The sequence below is a fragment of the Hydra vulgaris genome, chromosome 08 (assembly GCF_038396675.1).
Source record: "Hydra vulgaris chromosome 08, alternate assembly HydraT2T_AEP".
NCBI classification, from domain to species: domain Eukaryota; kingdom Metazoa; phylum Cnidaria; class Hydrozoa; order Anthoathecata; family Hydridae; genus Hydra; species Hydra vulgaris.
Window position 1 is genome coordinate 38,697,931 of NC_088927.1, and position 24,570 is coordinate 38,722,500.

At 29.7% G+C, this 24,570-nt stretch overlaps 1 protein-coding gene across 2 annotated transcripts in view; it reads left to right on the forward strand.

The window, feature by feature from the left end:
* The window catches only part of LOC101241823 (uncharacterized), a 130,481-nt gene that overhangs the window by 25,661 nt on the left and 80,250 nt on the right, over positions 1–24,570 (forward strand). For both annotated transcript variants that reach the window (XM_065803668.1, XM_065803669.1), the window contains one exon: positions 18,089–22,193. In XM_065803668.1, coding sequence (XP_065659740.1) covers positions 18,089–22,193 — 4,105 coding nt within the window. The remainder of the gene's footprint in view (positions 1–18,088; positions 22,194–24,570) is intronic.

A 24,570-nucleotide genomic window follows, 5' to 3' on the forward strand; every position in this document is an offset into this window, starting at 1 on the left:
CTTTTAGACAAAGACTTAAGGGGTAAACAGATTCTATCTGTTGACCAGCCTTGCACCCCTTCTTCGTCTAATAGGCTGATGCAAATGTATTTTTAATACATTGTTTCCAGTTTAGGATGTTGAATGCTGGATCTTCTTGACTCAATGCATGGGTTTTGCTTGTGTCTCTGTTTTCATGACTAGGCAACTTATTCTATTATCTCCTAATAAGGGTACAGCTCTAAAACTCAGTTTTATGGTTCTGAGACCAGTTGGTAGTCAGGTTTTCCGAACTCTGTGGTAGCTCTCAGAGAGGCTGATTCCATCAACAGCTGAAAAATATCAAAGTATTAACAGCGCCATGCTGCGCATGGATGGTATCCCTGTTTGTACTTTTGGTGTGCATTGCAGAGGCTACATTTAGAGCCTTTTGTTACGGCTTAGGATTTATCAATAGTAATGTGTCAATTTCTTGGGCTATTAAACAGTGTTCTGAGTTCTATCTATGCTTTGAGTCAAGTTCTTCAATCCAATTTAAAAATAAATAAAGTACCAAAAACTATAAAACACAAAAAAACCATCATCATCACCAAGTTCTCTAAACCTATCATTCACTAATATTCGTGGTCTTCGAAGTAATTTTTTCTCTCTTGAGTCTTATCTCTTGCAAAGTTCACCAGACCTACTTGCTCTTTGTGAAACTAATTTGAGTTCAGCTGTCTCATCTTGGGATCTTAGTGTTGACGATTACCTTCCTTTAATTCATAAAGACTCCACTAGTCACATGCTTGGCCTGGGCATTTACATTTGTAAGAATTCACCCATTTGTCGTGAAAATAGGTTTGAATCCACAGACTATTCTTTTATGTGCTTTCGTTTAGCACTACTTCACTCTATCGCCTTTCTCTTTGTTCTATATCGCTTTCTTTTATCTCAAGACTGCACTCTTTTTGATGTTACATCTGATCAAATTGAACAAACCCTCTCTCTTTATCCATCAGCAAGTATAGTTGTTGTCAGTGACTTTAATGCTCACCACTCTTAATGGCTTGGCTCTAGTGTCAGTGATTCTGCAGGCATTAAAGCCCACAACCTTTGGATTTCTCAATGCCTAACTCAAATAGTCAACTTTCAACTCGCTTTCCAGACAACACAAATCATTTATCTTCTCTACTCGACATGTGTCTTGTTTTCGATCCAAGTCAGTGCTCAGTTTCTCCACATTTAACCTTAGGTGCTTCTTATCACTGTTTGATCTCTCTAAAACTATTATCTCATTCTTCTTCATCATCAGAATTCCCCTATCATCAGACCTCTTAACTACTTTAAAGCTGACTAGGATTCTTTCCGTGATTTCCTTTGTGATGACCCTTAGGTAGAAATCTTTTGTCTTTCTGTTAGCAAATGTGCTTCTTACATAACTTTGTGGATTCAGGCTGGCATGGAATCTTTTATTCCCTCTCAACGATTCCAGGTCAAGCCTCACTCTCCTCCATGGTTTTCCTCACACTGTGCTGCTGCGATTGCCAATCGAAACCTTTACTTCCATATTTATCAGCAAAACAATTCTCCAGAAAACAGACATCTGTTTATTACTGCTAGAAACCATTGTAAAAAGGCTTTGTCTAATGCCTAAAGACATAGCTGAATTGTTTGCTAAGAACTTTTCATCAATATCATCTCTTGATTCCACTTGTTGCGTTCTACTTGATATAGCTGTCAAACAGGTTGATCCATTGTTTGACATTCGTGTCACTCCAGCTTCTGTATCTATGATTTCCTGCCTCGACTCTTCTACAGCTGGTGGCCCGGACAACATACTTGTTATTGTCTTGCAGAAGTGTTCTATACTCTCAAAACTATTCAACAAGTGCTTATCAGAGTCTTGTTTTCCAGCCTGCTGGAGAGCAGCATCTGTTATCCCTATCTTCAAAAATTCTGGAGAGCAATCTGATATGCTAACTACCGTCTCATTAGTCTTCTTCCTATCATAAGCAAGGTTTTTGAATCTTTAATTAACAAACACTTAATTTCTCATCTTGAATCTAATAACTTACTTTCTGACCATCAATATGAATTTCGATCTTCTCGTTCTACAGCTGGTTTACTAACAGTAATAACTGATAGGTTTTATCGTGCATTAGGTAAAGGTTTTAAAGGTTAAGGTCATCACTCTTGACATTTCACTAGCTTTTGATAAAGTTTGGCATACTGGTCTTCTCCATAAGCTTTCTTCTTATGGTGTATCTGGCATTACCTTTGAGATTATTGAATTCTTCCTTTCTAATCGTAGTATAAAAGTTGTCCTCGATTGACAGCGCTCTTCTTTATTTTTCCGTAATTTATGGGTTCTATCCTTGGCCCTATTCTCTTTTTAATTTACATTAATGATCTTCCAGATATTCTCACCTCTAAGGTGGCATTATTTGCTTATGATACTACAATATGCTCTTGATAAGAAGCCAAGACTCTCTGATTGCTTGGTGGGGGCATTTGAGCTTGAAAAGGATCTCACTTCTGCTACAGCAGTGGCTGGTGATCTTTAATTCAGATAAAACTCAATTTTTTTTAGCCAATTGTTATTGCAATAATTAAGATCTTCCATTATTTATGTATGGTAATGTACTCAATGAGTCATTCTTCATCTTCTTGGAGAAACTCTTACTTCTTTCTCGGAAACCATATATCAAATCAGTTGCAAATTTTGCATCTGCTTAGGTTGCATCTATTTATCGAGCTCGACACTTTCTTACTTCAGATTCTATTCTCTATCTTTATAAATATCAAATCCGGCCTTGTATGGATTGCTGTTGCCATATCTGGGGGAGTTCTTTCTCTTTAAGACAAGATGCAAAAATGGCTTTTAGTTATAATTGACCCTACTCTTGCAGCCAACCTCCAACCATTATCACATCGTCGTAATGTTGCTGCGACGTATTGTGCCATCTACTAGAATTCATTCTTATGAGAATACAATGGAGATACACCATTAAAACAATCAGGTTTGTGTACAATCAGCTAAATGATGTTGAGATTAACTCATCCACTGTCAAGTATCGACTGAAGAAATTCAGCTTGCATGGGCGTGTAGCTGCTTGTAAACCGTTATTAAGGCCAGTTACATAAACAAAAAGAATAAATTTGGCTAAAACACATGCACATTGTTCAATTGTGTGATGGAGAATTGTTCTTTGGACTGGTAAGCCCAAATACGAAGTTTTTAGTTTAAAATGTTGCGTTTTTTGTGCACAGTTATGCTGGGGAAAGGCATTCAGAAAAATGATAACTACCATCAGTAAAACATGGAGGTGGGTCTGTCACCGGGAATATTTTGGTTGAGAAATTGTTAGGAACCTACACAGAATTGAAGTAATAATGCCAAAAGAAATTTTCAAAGACATTTTAGAGCATCAAGTACTGCTATCTGGTGAGAGATTATTTGCAAACCAGTATGTTTTTTTGCATGATAATGATCTGAAACATACCAGCTATTTAGAAGATCTTCAACACCAGCAAATATATATATATATATATATATATATATATATATATATATATATATATATATATATATATATATATATATATATATATATATATATATATATATATGTAAATTATGTTAGTGTATTTTACAAATAGAGTGCTCAATGTTCTTAAAGAACAGAGCAATAAACTCTTCCTGCAGAACCGAGCAGAACTCTTCCTGATGATCCAGCAATGGTGAAACTTCAAGTCGAAGATAAAAGTTAGATAAGTGTTTTTTACTAATTTATATATATATATATATATATATTTATATATATATATATATATTTATATATATATATATATTTATATATATATATATATATATATATTTATGTATTTATATATATATATATATATATATATATATATATATATATATATATATATATATATATATATATATATATATATATATATATATATACAGGGCTTGTGATGAAGAAAATCGTCAAGCGTGTTATATCGCGCTCGTAAAATTAGAAAATGTTTTCATCGAGCATGATTATGTGCGCTCGAGATAACGTCGGCGAGTGCGACCATGAAAATTGCTGAAGGCGATGCTCATAAAAAGCTTTTTTTATTTCTTTTTTTATTTGTTACATAATTCTTTCGTCAAAAAATGTTTGAATTAGTATCACACTCATGAAACTACTTCAACGAAGTATATATTTATACTTCCAAACTTCTTGTATATTGTCAGTCGCGATTTTATTTTTAACTATTTATGTTATAAAAAAATAATATCAAACAAAAACGCAACTTCTTATTGATTTAAGTAATGAAGTATAATTTAGTGACTTAGTTTTGCTTCGTTGTTTTGATATATGTATTTTAAAATGTTACGCAGTAAACTTAATTGACAGTTAATGGTTTTTATATTTCTTGATATTTTTTATTCAAATTAATTATTTAATTTTTTTCTAAAATTTATTTTTTAAATTACCTTTTTTTATCTTAAAAAAATAACACAAGAATAATTTGAAATAATAATAAATAAGAATTATAACTTTCCATTTAATAAATATTGACATCATTACTTTGTTTCCTTTTCGAATGTCCTTGATTGCGAACATTCTAAACAACAGAATCGTTTTAAATTTGAGTTGCAATAAATAATAGTTAATAAAAAACCTATACTACGAACAAAAACTAATTTCAAAAATTACTCTATTATTAATATTTATTTTTATTATAAACGGTGTGTGGAATATTACAAACAATAAATCAAATAAATCTTACTTGATATTTTTACAAGATTAAAAATACTCTGCAGTTTCAATTTTCTTATAATGGTTTTCTAATTTTCTATTCTTATTTTATTTGCGCATTTTTGTATTCACATTGTGTTTCCATGTGCACATTCCATTATTGAAATAAGCGATTATAACGACTTTAAACTGCTCATTTATTACGTTAGTGCAAAAGAGAACGACGTTGTGCTTTTTATATTTTATATCAGTGCTTTGATAACAGAACATCTTTAATAAAAAATCTTTTTTAAATATAAAAATAAAAAAGATAATTTTTTTTTAAAGAAGAAAATAAAAAAATAATCCCGAACTATTGGGCGAGCGTTATTTTATACGCTCGTTATAAGCTGAATGCGCGTTGTTTATCGCGCCTAGAACGTTTGGAAATACCGTTTACAGGCGCATTTTACGAGCGGAGCGCGATCGCACTCTTTTCATCACAAGCCCTGTATATATATATATATCATCTTTAATTTTGTTAAAAAAGCAATAGTTATGTGTCATTGTACGCTTTTGGAAGACCTCCCCTTCCCCCTCCTCCGCATGCATATGCATTTTTTTTTTTCAAAATAAAGCCCTCCCCCTCCTTTCCCAACACATAAGTATTTCAAAACATTTAAAACATTTAGTTTATTTGACATTGCTCAGTTAACTAAAAATTAAAACGTTACTTAATGTAGTTATTTAAATCTTAAAATGTTACAACATGTTTTAACATTTTAAGAGAAATGATAAAAACCAGTTTGCGTACAGTAATTTAAAAAATTGCATTCAAAAAAAGTTTGCTTTTATTTGATGTCTTTTTGCTTCTCATCTTGCTACCAATCAAGTTAGATTGTGAAAAATAAAAAAATTATTATTGGAAAGATTGTCGATAGATTTCTTTTCTCATTGCTTGAGAAATTAAAAAAAAAAGTTGTGACTGAAGTCAGAAAACAAAAACACAAAACTGATTTGTTATAAACGTGAAATTCAGTTTGAAAATAATAAAATTAAGTTTTGGAGAGATAGTTAAATAGCATTTTAAAGCACTGTCTTTAACACCCCTCTCCCCTTGTATGCGTTCGTACGCTTTTTGGAAACCCCCTCCCCCCATACCTGCATACTTACTTTATAGAGGCCCTTTCTAAAATTTCGCATAAGTTGAAACTAGTTTCATTATTTAAGAATATATTGCTTTTAAGCAACTGCAATAGTCCAAATTTGTTTTCTTATTTTAAAATAAAAAATCAGTTTTATTTTCATATTAAAGTAGGGAAACAACATTTATTTATTTATTTTTTTTATACATCTTCGCTTCCAACAAGGATGCAAGCAGCCACTAATTAAAGTTGGAAGTTACTGAAAAAGAAAAGATGAAGATTTCAGAGCAAGATAACGATTGGCGGACGATTATATGAATCAGGAAAGCAAGATGAAGGAAGCGAATTCCAAAGAGCTGATGTTCGACGAAAAAAACTAGACGAATAAGCGTTTTAAGAGCACTTAGGAACAGCCACAGAAAAAGGACACTCAATCGAATGACGAGCAACACGAGAATGAATTATAGTAGATGGCACAAGAGACCCTAGCTCTTTAGAGCAGTGCCCAATATAGTATCTATAGAAAAGAGAAAGAGAAGCAACATTACAACGATGTGATAATGGTTGGAGGTTGGCTGCAAGAGCAGGTCCAACTATGTTTACAATGCGTTTTTGCACCTTGTCTAAAAGAGAAAGGGCATCATTAGAAGAACTGCCCCAGATATGGCAACAGTATTCCATACAAGGCCGGATTTGAGATTTATAGAGATAGAGAATAGAATCCGAAGTAGGAAAATGATGAGCTCGATAAAGAGATGCAACCTTAGCAGATGCTAATTTTGCAACTGATTTGATATATGGTTTCCAAGAAAGATAGGAAGTAAGAGTTAATCCTATAAGATGAAGAGTAGATGATTCATCGAGTACATCACCGTTCATAAATATAGGAAGATCTAAGTTATTGCGATAACGATTGGTTGAAAAAAATTGAGTTTTATCTGTATTGAAGTTCACCAGCCACTGTGAGCCCCATGCTGTAGCAAAAGTGAGATCCTTTTCAAGCTCAAATGTCCCCTCCAAGCAATCAGAGGGTGATGGTTTCTTATCACGACAAGAATAAATGGTAGTATCATCAGCAAACAATGCCACCTTCGATGTTAGAATATCTGGAAGATTGTTAATGTAAATTAAAAAGAGTATAGAGCCAAGGATAGAACTTTGAGGAACCCCTGAAGTTACAGAATTAGAAGAAGAGTGTTGTCCATCGAGGACAACTTTTATGCTACGATTGGAAAGGAAGGATTCAATGATCTTAAAGATCTTGCCGGATATACCATAAGAAGAAAGCTTATGGAGAAGACCAGCATGCCAAACTTTATCAAAAGCTTTTGAAATGTCAAGAGCGACGGCCTTAACCTCTCCACCTTTATCTAATGCATGATAAAACCTGTCAGTTATTACTGTTAGCAAATCAGCTGTAGAACGAGAAGATCGAAATCCATATTGATGGTCAGAAAGTAAGTTATTAGATTCAAGATGAGAAATTAAGTGTTTGTTAATTAAAGATTCAAAAACCTTGCTTATGATAGGAAGAAGACTTATGGGACGGTAGTTAGACAAATCAGATCGCTCTCCAGAATTTTTGAAGATAGGGATAACAGATGCGGCTTTCCAGCAGGCTGGATAGCAAGACTCTGATAAGCACTTGTTGAATAGTTTTGAGAGTATAGACAACACTTGCTCCGGAGAACACTTCTGCAAGACAATAACAGGTATATTGTCCGGGCCACAAGTTCTAGAAGAGTCTAGGCAGAAAATAACTTTAGATACAGATGCTGGAGTGATATGAATGTCTAACAATGGATCAACCTGTTTGTTGGCAATATCAGGTAGAACGCAACTAGTGGAATCAAGAGATGAAAATTTTTTAGAAAACAATATGGCTTTGTCTTTAGGTGAGGTGACAAAGTCTGAACCATACAAGAGAGGTGGAATTATAGATTTGTCTTTATTATTGATATTATTAAAGATTCTCCAGAAGTCACGAGAGCCTAATTTTTGAGATGAGATACAAGATTTCATGAACTGAGAACAGCGGGTTTTGGCGTTAGACAAAACCTTTTTACAATTGTTTCTAGCAATAATAAACAGACGTCTGTTTTCTGGAGAATTGTTTTGCTGATAAATATGGAAGTAACGGTTTCGATTGGCAATCGCAGCAGCACAGTGTGAGGAAAACCATGGAGGAGAGTGAGGCTTGACCTGGAATCATCGAGAGGGAATAAAAGATTCCATGCCAGCCTGAATTCACGAAGTTATGTAAGAAGCACATTTGTCGACAGGAAGACGAAAGATTTCTACCCAAGGGCCATCACGAAGAAAATCACGGAAAGAATCCCAGCCAGCTTTACTGTAGTTGTAAGAGGTTCGATAATATGGGAATTCAGGTGATGAAGAAGAATAGAATATTAGTTTTAGAGAAGGTAAATGATTTGGGTTGTCTTGAAAGCGGGTTGGAAAGTTGACTATTTGAGTTAGGGATTGAAAAAGGCAAAAGTTGTGGGCTTTAATGCCTGCAGAATCACTGACACTAAAGCCAAGCCATTAAGAGTGATGAGCATTAAAGTCGCTGACAACAACTATATTTGCTGATGGATAAAGAGAGAGGGTTTGTTCAATTTGATCAGATGTAACATCAAAAAGAGTGCAGTCTTGAGATGAAAGAAAGCGATATAGAACAAAGAGAAAGGCGATAGAGTGAAGTAGTGCTAAACGAAAGCACATAAAAGAATAGTCTGTGGATTTAAATCTATTTTCACGACAAATGGGTGAATTTTTACGAATGTAAATGCCCAGGCCAAGCATGTTACTAGTGGAGTCTTTATGAATTAAAGGAAGATAATCATTAACACTAAGATCCCATGATGAGACAGCTGAACTCAAATTAGTTTCACAAAGAGCAAGTAGTTCTGGTGAACTTTTCAATAGATAAGACTCAACAGAAGAAAAGTTACTTCGAAAACCACGAATATTAGAGAACTTGGTGATGATGATGGTTTTTTTGTGTTTTATAGTTTTTGGTACTTTATTTATTTTTAAATTGGATTGAAGAACTTGACTCAAAGCATAGATAGAACTCAGAACACTGTTTAATAGCCCAAGAAATTGACACAATACTATTGATAAACCCTGACTACCAACCGTTCTCAGAACCATAAAACTGAGTTTTAGAGCTGTACCCTTATTAGGAGATAAGTTATCGGACAAAATAAAAACGTCAATAACTTATTTATAAATAAAAAAAAAAACTACTATTATATTTTTTTTAAATAAAGCATTTATCTTTTAATAAAAATATATTATTTTTTATATGAAAAAACACCACCATCTGCAATTGATCTCAATTTTGCTCTGACGCCTTTCATATGCGACTGTAAAAAGTTTAAATCAATTTCTTGTAGTTTTAGTTTAATGCGATCAATCAAAACTTGCTCTGTTGAAGCTTGCCAATCTCCCTCGTAAACCTTCTGTGCCAAATTTCCCCCAAAATTTTCAATTGGTCGTGCTTGAGGCACATTTGGGGGATTGGATTCTTTATCAACGTAATAGACATATTGGTCCATCCAATTTAGAGAATCTTTAGAATAATGAGAACTTGCTAAATCTGGCCAAAATAAATAGTTAAAGTCTCCATGATACTTGTAAATAAATGGAAGAAGTCGTTTTCCTAAACATTCATTAATATAGATTGATGATTGATCGCTACAGCCTTGGAAGTGCGAAACAATGGCTCGGACATACCACGGTCAGATATGGCTATCCACATTAACAAGTTTTTGGAAATTTCTCTTTTCCTATAAAACGAACACTTTCTGGGCATGTCTTTTTGTTGTTTGTGTAGTATTCAGAATTTCCAGGCATGTTGTCCTCTGCAAAGCAAAAGTATTTTTCGTCATCGATGAAAAGAAGCAATTTTGTGTTATAGAGTTGGTTAACTAGTTTCCGGCTTCTTTTCTTTGCCTTTATTTGTTGTTCTATAGTGTATTTTATTTGTTGTTCTATAGTTTATTTGATTTGTTGTTCTCTAGTGTATTTTATTTGTTGTTCTATAGTGTATTTTATTTGTTGTTCTATAGTGTATTTTATTTGTTGTTCTATAGTGTATTTTATTTGTTGTTCTATAGTGTATTTTATTTGTTGTTCTATAGTGTATTTTATTTGTTGTTCTATAGTGTATTTTGGAGTTTTTTCACGTTTTCTATACTTAATATTCATTTTTTTTAACTGACGACCAATTGTCGATTGATTTACACCGAATTTTATAACTATTTTTTTCTGACTGACCCCTTTTCGATTGTTGACAAGTCTCGTTAATTCGGCTTTCTTTTCTCTAATCCTTGATGTCGGTTGACCAGGGTGCTTTCTATCAGAAAACGATTGAACAGTTTCAAGTTTTTTTAGATTATCATATATTGTACTTCGAGCAAATCCGTCCTTTTCAAAATGATTTACGATTTTTTTTTTATATTAGGTTTATTTACATAAAACATTTTTAGTCGCTTTCAAAAAGATTCTCGTTCAGCTGCATTTAACCTCATTTAAAATAATTGTGTTTCAAATAATAAAGTCTATATTTTATAGAGCATTAATGCCTACGCATAAAACCACAAAAACTAATTATTATGCTCAAATAATGAAATTAGGAATGGTCGGATAACTTCCGCATCACCCGTTACAAGGCAGCAGGACATGAAGCAGATTGTACTGGGTTACATGTTACCTGTAGCAGGATATATATCAGACCTTGTTAAGAAGCGTTACGCAGCTCGCATTTTGCTTGTGAAAAGGCGATTTGCCTACACGTTCAGCAGTTTTGCGCTACGCAAAAACTTATATCTTTTAGAATATTTAACTTATCTTTTGATTATCGTTAACATGGCTTTTATTCAGAAGAAATAAAGTTTTAAGTAAAAGCATTTAACCGCAATTGTAAACTAATAGATTTTTTTGTTAAAGAAACAGTTTGTTTCATAATTTTTTTTTTTTATTAAAAATTAGTTAAAAAAGATAAAGTGTTTTAAGTTTTATCCTAAGGAATTAAATATATAAATTTCTTTTAAATATATAAATTATTTTTAGTCATAATAATTTAAAAAATGCACGATTTATTTTGATGTAAATATTTTATTAATAAGATATTATGTTTATTGTTAATTCAATAATGTAAAGTTTTAATGACGTTCATTTAATTTATGAAAATTAATTATGATCACGAATATGTTATCGGTAACTGATAAATAACAAAAAAAAAACTCTATTGTTTAAAAACATTATTAAAAAGAGTTTACAAATTAAATAAGAAAAAATTTATTAACAGTTAATAAAATAATCAAAAACCAAATGTAAAATCATAAGAAAATAAACAAATATTTTACGTTTCATGAAAAAAATATTTTTTTCAAAATAAAGTTTAGTTTATATTTGAAAAAAATAATAAAAATGATTTTTTTAATAAGAACTTTAATTTTATTTGTAACTTTTGTTATAGTGAGAGAAAAAAACTGTTTGTATGATTTTTAACGCGATAACAAAATAACTTTAATTACAATGCGGTACTTGTAAAGACGCTAGTGACGCAATATAACTTCTAACGATGCAAAATGTATTTGCTGAGTTGAGTTACTTAAAAATGCGTTACGCGTTTTCGCTACGCAGCGAAATCTTGTAACAAGGCCTGTATTTGTACCTATATACATATATATATATATATATATATATATATATATAATATATATATATATATATATATATATATATATATATATATATATATATATATATATATTTATACATATATATTTAAGTTAGCACATTTGAAAAATGCTCTGAATAAATGCAAACTTAAACTAAAATTAAAAACTATATACTGGAAAGAGAAAAGAAACTAAAAAAAATCTTAACAAATGATAAAATAGAAAATAAACCAAAAAAAAAACGCATAAAATTAATATGTTTTCATTTTAATTTAAAAGTGTTTTACTACGAAGAACTTAGAAAAAAATTCGAAAGTATTTAATCCAAGCTTAATTTCTTCGAAACTTAATTATTTCAAAATTTGAAACTTTGATTTATTCTAATGTCTACAAAGCAAATTAAACATAAAAAATTTCTGTTAATAGGATCAGAATTCTCCACCAATACTGATATGACAGTTGCCCCTCATAAATGACACAATTTATCAATCTATGCGCTACAAAAACATGGCGCTAATTTATTAGGTTTAAACTATTAATTGGAACACTTTTAAATTAAGTTTGAACTATTATTTGAAACACTTTTATCTTTTTATGTTCTCTGATTTATCTTTAATTTATTTAGTTAGTTTTATAATATTTATTATTAAGTTAGTTTCATAATATTTTGGTTTTTATCAAAGATAAAGTTTAAAACAATTGAAGAACTACAAAATGGATTATATAGTATACTAATTATTTATATTTAAGTAACATTTAATTTAACTGTATCATTTCAAATGATGGAAAGTGACCTTAATTACTTAGTTCACAATACGAGTTAAAATATAACAGTCTTCTCTGTTTTAAGAAAGTTTTAGCATGAGGTTTAACCATAATAATTACTTCATCATTATCATGGTGCACCATATAATGAAAAGAGATTGAGATGGTGTTGTATTACAATGTCAGCTATTATATCCTAACATGGGAATGCAAACGGGTAGCACAAATATTAGTCTACTACCGTGAGGATGTATTTATTTGCTTTGGTTGATTGTAAAGGCCTGACAAAATCCATAGATAAACGTTTCCAAGTTCTCCTTGCCTGAATAAGGTTAAGGTTTGAGTTCGTTGCAGGTTGTACATTGGCTTGTTAATTGTGTAATTTCAGTGTTAGAGTAAGGTAGATTTCAGTTTTTTTTAACTCTTTTTTTCATTTTTTTAACTCCAGGATGACATAGTTTGGAATAAGTTTTGTAAAAAGTTTTATTTTCCATTTTGAATCAAGCATTATCGAAAAAGAGCATTAGCTATGGTATTTTGGTTTCCTGGTCATGAAATTGTATAATTAATGTCTGATTCTAAACACCAGTGAGTTAATTTTTGTTGAACTCTTTTTATTGAAAATAAGGGAAATAGATCTTTCGTCTGTAATTATAATAACATAAAGTAAAGTATTAAGTGTTTCCATCTTCTGCAGCATTCTACTATGGCAACTGCTTCTTTCTCAATAATTGCATGTTTTCTTTTGACGTTAGTGTTCCTGAAAAGAAGGCCACGGGTCTGCTTAGTAGCAATTTTTCTCCCAATGCTGTGTCAGAGGCCTCTGTTTCAAGAGTTAGCAGAACTTTAAAATTTGGTGAAGCTTGGTAAGCTTCTACAAATTTAATTTTGAGCTTTTTAATTACTTCTTTGGCATGTGGGGTCAGGCCCCTAGTTGGAAAATTGTCTCTTACCTGAGTAGGTGGTACAGTTTAATCAACTCGGTACAGTTGTGTATCTATTTTGTGTAATAGGCAAACAAACCTATCATTTGATTTAGTTTTTTTAAGGTTTTTGGGTCTAGCATATTCATAACAGCTTCATATCTTTTTGGGTCAGGTTTCAAGGTTCTTTTTTCAATTATATGGCCTAACAATTTGGTATGAGTTTTTTTAAATTTGCTCTTGTCTTTATTTATTTCTTTGTTGGTGATATTAGCTGTGTGTAGAAAATGGTTAAGATTGTTATTGTGCTCTTGGGCATTATTTCCACCAATTATTATACTGTCAGAATAAGCATAAGTGTTTTCCAGTTTAGTATTCTGAATAAATTCATCCATAACCCGCTGAAAAATTGGTACAGCATTTGCGTGCAGATTGCTACAAAGCATTGTGCATGTCAAAGACTATGGTTTAATTTTGTGGATATCAACTTCAAGTATTTATGCGTAAGTAATACTTTTTATGCTTTTTATCACCAGATATAGTTTTAAGGGCTCTTTGTTTCTTCTAAAATAAATAGTAATTGATGCATGTTGTGACATCCATTCCGATAATTACTGGTGCCACCAAGTTGTCTACAAAAAGGAATTACAAGTTCAACTTTTTGCAAGCTAATAATAATGAGCCTTGTAGATTCTTTTAACTTTTAATGTTGAGTTATCTGCCAATAAAAGCTCCAAGGTAAATTGAGTATTCTAAGAAAGGTTCCAATCTTGAAGAATTTCTGAAGTAATAAATGTTTTATCGGAGCCAGTATCTATCAGTGCCATTGTTATATTTTTGTTTATAGTGACATTAGTTAGTCTATCAGGTGAGTCAAATGCTGCTATGACCATAGATATTATTGTGTTTTCATTTTCTTTGTTATGTTCTTTAACAACTGCTGCTTTAATGTAGGTTTTATTTTGCTTCTTTGAGAGACAGTTACCCATTGGACCCTTCTGTGACAATTTGTATAAGTGGAATTTTGCGCTGAGCATTTAATTTTTGGATGTGGATCATTTGCGCTCCAGTAACAATGTGATTTTGTAAAACAAAAGTCGGTTGCATGGTGTTAGCTGTTGTGGTTGTTGTCAAATTAAATCATTTAAATTGTTTGTAGTACTAAAGAAGCTGACATTTTAAACTTATTTTTGTATCATGGTATTCAATTAAAAATAACATCTATTCTCAAATATTATACTGTAAGAAAAAGGCACAATTCATTGCTTCTTATTTACTTTCAACTCCAGTATTTTATATGTTAGTAATATCGAAACTTATACTATTGATATGTACATGTTGATGACATGTTAAGTCTGCTAATGTTATCAAGATATAGATGTTGATGTACTATTAATACAAAATATTGATACTATTTTGTGTAAAGGTACTTTATTCAAGATATTCATTTGAAGGCCAAGTTTTTTATTCATATAACCACAGTTTTTCATTCATATAGGGGATGTGAGCACCCATTTTACACGGATACCCTGAAGGTGACCTAAGACCTTATATCAAGTCCCATTAAATTTTTTTGAATATAGTACATTTGTACATTCTGAAACTATCAAAATTTAAATCATTTGTTGGTAGCTTTTTGAGAAAACTTAATAAGAAGTTTTATAAATAACGATGTTTTCATATTAAAATAATATTTTTCTGCCAGCTAGTTGTTTACTTTAATAATTAAATGTAATTAATGTAATTTTAATGTAATTGCAGCAGCACGATTGGCTATAATAATATTTATTAGTTTACAATTGGCTTATAGTTGTTGTTGTTTTAATTTAGTCTTTTAAAACTTTTAAAAACTTTAACAATATTTATAAACACATTTAAGCAATAACAGTGACATTATTTAATTATTTAAGTAAAAAACTTATATTAACTTAAATTTAAGAGCCGATTGAAAAATATAGGAACTATTTCTCAAGAATAGAAAAGAAATGCCATTCATAACAAGTCTTTAAAATGCTTTTGCATATACTGTATGAAAAAAAGGAATGATTTAAGATGCATTGAAACCAAATGCAACAAACCAGGTCCAAAACAAGGAAAAAATTATGAAAATCTTGTTAAGTTATTTTTTTGGGAAAACTACTCTGTTGAAAACCCTAATCTGCCTAATATTTTATGTTCTTATTGCAGAAAAATTCTAGTGAGTTTATAGAAACCAGGTTTGAAAAGATTTTTATTCAACGCACAACAACAACAACAACACAACAAGACACAACAACAACTAAGTACAAAAGTAAGTTTTATAAAGAAATAAGGCAAGAAAAACCAATTATGTTTTGCATTATTATTGTTCTGCTTATAAACAATATTGTGTTTACTCTAAAAAAATAACTTCTCATTGTCTTTAGATCTTAATACTAGAGTTGTTCTAGGTGGGAAATGTGAGTGTTTTATGTGAAACTAATACAGATATAGATCATTTTTACTAATTTGAATCTTTCCACAACCAATGAAAATCTTGTTCTTTGCAGAAGTTGTTTTCAACAAATAAGAATAGGCACAAAGTTAGCTAAGCAAAAGAATTTGATGCATATTGTACAATCCACCTGACCTGTAACAAAAGGAAAAGTTTTATCAATCACAATCAACAATTTAGTAACCCATGACGCAAAAATAATGTTGAGCAATTTTGGCGCTAAGAAGCTTGTTGTTTCTATTTGAATAGTTGAACCAAAAACAACTTACTTTTCACACTCAAAACTGAAACAAGTACAGAGCAAACTTCATAATGGTTATAAATTGTCTACTATAAAATTCAAAAAGTATAAATTATTTTAAAAACATTTATTTTTTTAACATCTGTATCAAATTTACTAGAGACTATAAGATGTTAGAAATTGCCCGATTTATACGAGTGAAAGGAGGAAAAAAAATCTGTAGATTCATGTTTTTCTAAAAAGTTAACAGAAGAAAAAAAAAAATCTATTATCTTTGTTTGATGCTGAGCTTATGCTGAGATTCAGCCTAAACAGGATACCAGAGATAATAAAAAGGTGGTGTTACTAAATATATATATATATATATATATATATATATATATATATATATATATATATATATATATATATATATATGTATATATATATAATATATATATATATATATATATATATATATATATATATATATATATATATATATATATATATGTATACATATACCCAGCTGGCATTTGGTCCTAAAAGACTTTTGAACGTTCATAAGTCTTTCTAGAACCAAATACCGACTGAGTAGTGTTTTACTTTAACTAGCTTCACTAAAAACTCTATAAAAGTATATTATAATAAAAATATTATTTTATGCTACATTCCTGAGTAGCAAACAATATTGGCGCAATATTGTGTACATACTTTACATGCTGTAAACAATATTGCGCCAATATTGTTTGCTACTCGGGTTATAATTTATTTTTTAAATAATTTGAAAGTTGATAATTTAAAATAAATCATTACCCTTGGACTTAAAGTTGTTTTGTTATTATTTAGTGTATTGAATGAACTATTCCTGGTATAATAAGCAATAATGTTGATGAGCTTGTTGCAATAGTTTTACAACATAGATCTTTTAAACCAGAGAATGTTGATGTTAATATTGGGGTAGATGGAGGGCAAGGCTATCTAAAGATTATCTTATCAATTACATTAAAGCCAGAGCTAGAAACACATTCAAGTAAAAAAAAAAGAAATATTCTGATGAGTATAGATGTAAAGATTTCCAGTACACTAGTGTTCACAAAACTTTGGAAAAAAATGAAAAAAAAGATAGCTAATTTTTAAAAGTGATAAATTAGTTGATGTTCTAACTAGAAAGTCCAAGTTGCTATCAGAAGTTATTTCTAAATACGATCCTCGATGAGTCAATCCAATAGGTCAAACATATTGTATACAATTATTTTATCCATTTGCAGGGGTCTTAGGGTGAGTCAGAGGGGCATTAACCTCTAGTTAAAACATATCTTATAAACTAGTTTTCTCAAAAAGCTACCAAAAGATGATTTAACTTTTGATAGTTTTAGAATGTGCATATGAGTTCAAAATAAAAAGAAAAATTTCATGGGATATGATATAAGGTCTTAGGTCACTTTCAGGGTTCCCATGTTTAAGTAACTGATACCATTACCAGATTGAAATTATGAAGAAGGGTCAAATTTAGTTGTCTTTCCCTCTACTTTTTTTTTCTGTGCTTACATATGGGCTTATATTAGATATATACAATGGTGCTTCTTTGATTGCTCCTTTTTTTTTTAATTGTGTGAAAAAAATTATATTAATTTTAAATAATGTATTTTCTGGAGAAAATATCAAAATGTACAAATTATAATCAATATTTTAACTTAAAAGTATTTATTTCAGTCATTTGTTTTGATATATTAAGATTTATTTCCAGTACTAATTTCTAGTTTTTTGTACCTTAACAATATCCTGATTGAAAAGACAAAATTGTAATAAATTTTGAACATATTTTATTTAACTGAATTATTTTTTTGACAAGATTAACTGTTTTTGTTTGTATTATTAATTTTATTATAAAGTGATGAAGTAAAAGTAAAAGATATTTTATTTTACATAAAAATTAAAGTTAAAAATCGTTTTAATTAAAAATGAAATTTAAATATTTTGAGATTTATTTTTAATTAAATTATTATAAACTAATTTTAAAAGTTATCTACAAAATTTATTTCCTCAAACTCCCCCTCCCCTACACATATATTCTATATTTCCCATATATATATTTTTACTTTTCAAAACTTTCCATTTTCACATATTAAATTTTGAAATAAAAAAATAATGTAAATATTTTTTCTTTAGTGATTGTTCTGTTCCTGGTATTGCAGCTATACCAAAATCAATTGAAGGCAGTTCTCTGCTTTCTCTAACATACGCTGACCAACAAACCTTAGTAAATAAAAAACTTGAATGTTCTATTTCTGAAAAAGGTGATGTAAACATTATTCAAAATGATTTAAGTTATAGTTCTAAGAAATCTTTTTTGATTCCCTTAAACTCAACTCTAACCATTTATTTAAAATTTGAGAAAGACTTAGATGATAAAAAGTGTTATGGTATGTGGACAATTTCTAACAGTGATAGTAAAAAACAATGTTGGTCTGATTTATGTAATTTAAATACATTTTTATCTCTAAATAATCCTTGTAATCGCAAAAGTAAATGGATGATGAATTATGTTGGAGACTATAAAATTGAAATTCATTTAATACAGAGTAATGCTAATTTGAAAATTGATATTTTAATAACTGTTGTTAATCATATTTTTTCACCAAATTTAAATATGGTTATGAGGGATTCATTTTTTGGTTTTAATGTAGAACTAAAACCATATTCATCATGTGAACCATGGGTTTATGATGTTAATTCCACAATAGAGTTTTATATACATGCAGATAATCCAATTGTTGACGCATCATTTACCATTAATAAGCAGTCAATAATTGCAATAAATACCTCTATTGTTCCTTTTAACTACAGCTTTTCTAAAGAAGGTTTTTATAATCTTGAAATTACAGTTACTACTACATTTAATACTTTCATTTGGCCTAAGACTGTTTCAATTGTTCAAGTTATTTATAATATTTCTATAAATGGTATTCTTGGTGCAAAGTATGTAATTAGTGGTATCCCGATTACATTTACTTTGGTTGTTTTAGATAAGTGTTTAGCCATGCCAATGATTTTAACTTGGGCTTTAAATAACAAATATTATATGGTTCGCAATGTTGACAGTCTAAAATCAATAACTCTAGAAAAAGTTGGCATAAAAAGTAAGCTGCTTGTATTAACAATATCCGAGTTACCAAGATTTAGTTATGAGATAAATGTACTAGATGCTATTACGAACTTTACAGTTAAAGCAGATAAAGATTTGGCATGTGTAAATGATAATATTACTTTTATATTTAATGTTGATTCTGGATCAGATATTATTTATACCTACAGAAAATTACCAGATTTTGAAATATATAAAGTTATATTGAATCCTCTTTCAATATTGTTTGACCATATATCATCATTAAGCTATGAGTTCAATGCAACAAATCTTGTATCATCATTCAGCCTAACTAAGACTCTAACAATTTTAAGTGCTATTGTCACTGTTCAATTTCCAGATTTTGGTTCCATAAGTACAGGCAAGTTTTATATTCAAATTAAAAGTTTATCTTCATGTTATTTAATTGTTTATTATAAGTGGACTATTCAAATTGCTTCAAATGTTCTAAATGAAACATCTTGGTCAATGCTTGATGCTAAAGTTGGAGCAGGTTTAAATTTCACTTTTAATGATGAAGGCTACTACACCGTTATTTTTACTGTAATGTATGGAGACAATAATTTCTCAATATCAAACACCACATCTTTTATAAATGTTTTAAATAGAATAAGTTTTAACATGCCTAAAATTATAAATGCAAATGTAGACAAAAAGATTTTAGTTAGCCCTATTGACTGGCAGGGATCAAAAGTGTTTCAGTTTAGATGGTGGCTAAATGGAGAACAAGGTGATTGGGGCATGGAAACTAAAGGGCGTGCTCCAATTAATGAAATGATTTTTAGGTTTGAGGGCAGAAATAATATTACATTAGAAGTAAAAAATGATGTTTCAAACATATCAATAAGTTCAACTGTTATTGTACAATATTCAGCTGAAAATACTTCTGTTCAACTTCCTCAGTTTGTTGTAGTTAATAACAATTTTAATATAAAATTGCACTTTAAATATATTTCAATGTTTTTATACTTTATAAACATTAAAATATCTGAAGCTGATGACACCTTTAATGTAACAAACCTACAAACATATAACTATATAGGGAAATGTTTTTTTGAAGGTTTTTTGTTAATCAACATTAGTATTTCAGACAATGTTAATACATTTAACAAGCGGGAAAGTCTTAATGTACTTAGAAAAATACAAATTTTGAATATTACTGGCAATCAATCTTCTTTAATAATTGAAAGTGTCTTATACTTAGAAGTTTTTGTCAATGTCGTGGCTCAATCTGTTGAATGGTATTATAATGGAAGTATTTTTAATTACACAAAAAAAGCAACTATCTTTTTTTCTAGTCTAGGAAGTCATGAAATAAAAGTAGTTGTGCGTAACCAAGTTACTAATGACAGTGCAGTGTTTTATGTAGTTGTTTATCCTAATATTTCTTTTCTTGAAATTATTGCTCCAAATATTATGGCGACTGAGTTACTGTATTTTGCCAATAGCTCAATTATTTTTCCTTTACTTTCATATTCTTGGACAATAAATTTTGCACAAATTGGAAACTTATCGACTCAGAATCTAAAATTTACTGAATCTGGATTTTACACTATTGAGCTAAACGTATCATCTCCACTTCAAACTCAGTATTCTGTGAAGGTAATTGAAGTTATTAAACTATGTGAAGATCCACCTTTAATAACATATTTAGAACTGCCACTTTTTCAAAATCAAACTCTTTTTCTTGCTTACAATTCTTCTATTGATTTAGTTATTAAAAATGTTAATAGAATTGCTTATTATTTATGGAAAGTTATCCCACAAGATGAAGTCCAGATAAATAAAATTAATGAAAGTGCTAGAATAAACTTTAATGGTAACTCATTTGATAAATTGTATGACATAGTTTTAGAAACCAAAATTTATTCCGGTTTTACTCTTTATAAAGCAGTTAATTATACATACCCAATATCTGTTCTTATACCAATAAAAAATGTAACTATTGATCTTGATAAAATTATTGTTTTCAATAAAACTTATATATTTTATATATTTTGGCAAGGTTCTCAAAGTTTTATTAAAAGGAATTTAACAATCGAAGGAGAAGCAGAATTAAATATTTTAAACTACTCTGAAAATTCAATAAAAGCATCTTTGCTATCATTGAAAGAAAATCAAATATTAAATATGACATTGGAAGTATGCAATAAACTAAACTGTATAAGTTCTTCAGGAAGTGCATTTCAATTTACATCAATAGATTATATAGATGAAGTTAATCCTTTTCCATCTCAAAGATACTTGTCTTCTCATTCAAATGTGACTTTTGAAGTTTTTATTAAAGCACCAAATTCAACTTATGAATGGCATATTAAAAATTGTTCAAACTTTAGCTGGTATATTGGCAATTCTTCAATAGTTGTAATAGAATCATTGCAAGATTTTGCTCCAGGAAGTTATACTGTTGAAGTTATTGTTTCTGGACCATATATAAGACATGGTATTATTAAAAAAACTTTTGTTATCACAATTTTTTTTGAAGATTGCAAATCACCTAATGTTCAAGGATTTTCAAAAGCTCGCCTACAGCTTCGATCTCTGTGGTTTTACAGTGAAGTAAATGCAACTGCTGATTGTAATATCACTTATCAATGGGAATTTGAAGTGGCAAATTTTAACACTGATTGTTCACAAAGAGTTCAAAGGGTTCAATTTATACCTTCTGGAATATCAGGCTCTGTAATTAATACAAATAGCGCGACTCTTCAAGTACCACCAAGGGGTTTTTTAATTGGATACTATTGTGTAGTCAGCAAAATAAAGTTTGGAAATAATGGAATTTTAGAAGTTGCTTTTTTTTTAGAAGTTGTAGCCTCAACTCTTTTACCAAAAATCTCAGGAGGTTCCTTCCAGGTTATTGGAAATCTTCAAAGCCTTGCACTTTCTGTAAGCAACACCATTGATCCAGATATTTCTTACCCAAATAAACCTGCCTTGTTGTATAAATGGTCAAATATTATTTGTGAGAATGAATCAAAGACTTATAATATCTCTGAATGGAACAAGTTTAATTCTGTTATTCATATTAAACCATATTGTTTGACTCCTTTCCAGTATTATACCTTTACAGTTGCTGTGAAACGAGAATATAATAGTAATGAGCAACCTGTATTTGCATCACAGCAGGTAATTTATATTGACAGTTGTTGTATAAATCTGTTTATTTTTTTCTTCTATATAATGTTTTCCTTTATTTAAAAAATGATTTTTGTCAATTTATATTTTGAACTTTATTAATGTCAAACTTATATTAACTTACATACGTGGCAAGGACTTGATAATAGTTTATAATTGATAATAGTTAAATGGCAAGGACTTAATAATAGTTTTTTTGTTAGTAAAATGTAATTAAACTAAAAAAAAAAAAATAATTATAGTAAGTGATAAAAATAAAAAATTCATTAATTGGGCAGTGTTTGAGAAGGTAGGCTACAAGAGTGTGCTGGAACAAAAACGTTTTTAACCCGTTAACTGTCCATACCGTATTATTATGCAAACTTAAAATGGTTTCTAAATGTCTGTACTGTAATATTACGCAAACTAAAAGTGGTTCGCAAATGTCCATACCGTAATATTACGGTTTTATACATCTCCTTATATTTGCTTTTACTCTATTTTCTTCTTCATCAGTAATTATACATCTACTTGTCGCAAAATTTATTACTACATAATTACAAAGCTTTTGTTTCAATAATTCACTTTTAAACGTGTTCACTTTAATTTTAAATATGGCAAATAAGGAAGTTCTTTCAGTGCAAAAGTAATTATCAAAAAGTAAATATTTACTCACGAAAAGATAGAATATTATACATTTGATGAATCAAGAATGAAAAAATATATTAGATGAATGATTATTGAAAATGATAATAAAAGATTAATGCTCAAAGAAAGTGTGTGGTATGTTACAAACACAAAATTCATTTGTAGAATGTGATGTAGGACTTTGTGCAGCTCCATACCTTTTACAATTTTCATACAAAAAGTGAATATTAGTAAATAAATTTTAAAAATTTTGTGTTTATGTAGTATGATTTATATGATCTTAAACATGAATAATAACATTTTGTAGTGTTTAATAATGTTAAAAATAGTAAAAAACATTTTTTATTCTATTCGTAAAAAATCATGATGATTTTAAAAACATGATACATTTAGAGACCACTTCAAAAAAAAAAAAGCTGGACTAATAGCGTCCATATTTTCAAAAAAACATGGGACTGTTAAAGGATTTTCTTTACTTTTAAAAATTTTATTTCAAAAGAAAACATATTTGATTTTAAATATATATTCAAGCATATCAAAATTTAATTATAATATATTATAATGGGTAATTACATGTCGAATGACCAGGTCATGTCACCATACATCTCAGATATTGGTGATTTTTATACAGTTGAGAGTGCTTAGTAAAATAAGAATTCTTTGAAATTTTTAGTCTCTGGCTCCAAGAATATCCTGAAATATGACCATTTTACTTTTAGGATGTACTGGCCAGGCCCCTCTTGTCCCCTTAGAATTACAACATTTATTTAGAGGTTTCAAGTTGCATAACTTGAAAAGTATTTGGTTTTTATACTTAAAAACTTGTAACTGGCTATTTTTGGGGGTGGCAAATTCAATGGAATGATCAGAAACATAAAAAATTATTATTAAGTACCTGTAATTATCAATTTAAATAAGTTTAGGCAATTTTTTATATACCTGTTTTTAATGCTCAAGAAACCCATGTGACCTTGATAATATTAAAAAAAAAATTATTAGACATTATTCTATATTCATTGATCTTTTAAAAAATATAAAGATTTTGATCTGCAAGTATATGGATTTCCATATATGGGTAATGGGGCATATTTCCCACTTTTTTGTAGCGGAATATTGCAATTGACTTTTCACTAACTTCCAGACTAGCTGGAGCTTTGAAACTTTAGGAATTTCTGTAGTGCCAGTTAATGTGCATGTTAAAATTGTTTTAGGGCCCCAAGACATTAAGAGAAACCGGGGCAAATGCCCCACTTTTTTGTAAAAGACAAACTGGAGCTCAAAAATTTTCAGCACTTGTGTAGTCTTAATGAACATGTGTTAAAATTGTTTTCAGGGCAGACAACCAGAGGGTCCATGGCCTGGGGCACTGGGGTCATGCCCTACTTATTTTCTCAAAACAAATTTTTTTTTTTTTTGCATTTTAAATAAAGTAAAGATGATATTGTTTTCAAAAAAATTTTTTGGTTTGTACTTGTTCTGTTTTATTTAATTATTTACAAAATAAAATATAAAAATATCAAGTCTCAAGATTGTGTTAAAGTTTGCTTAGATGCGTCAACGGTCAAAGTATACATACGCTCAGTTGTTGTTACAGGTGCATCAATGGTACAAATTATGTTGGTAATTGGAACCCAACACTCATCTGCTCTGGATGGTCAAAAAAAAAAAAAAAAAAGTTTGTTAAAAGGTGCATAAATATTACCATAACATCTTGCTCATACCAATCCAATCAAACGTATCA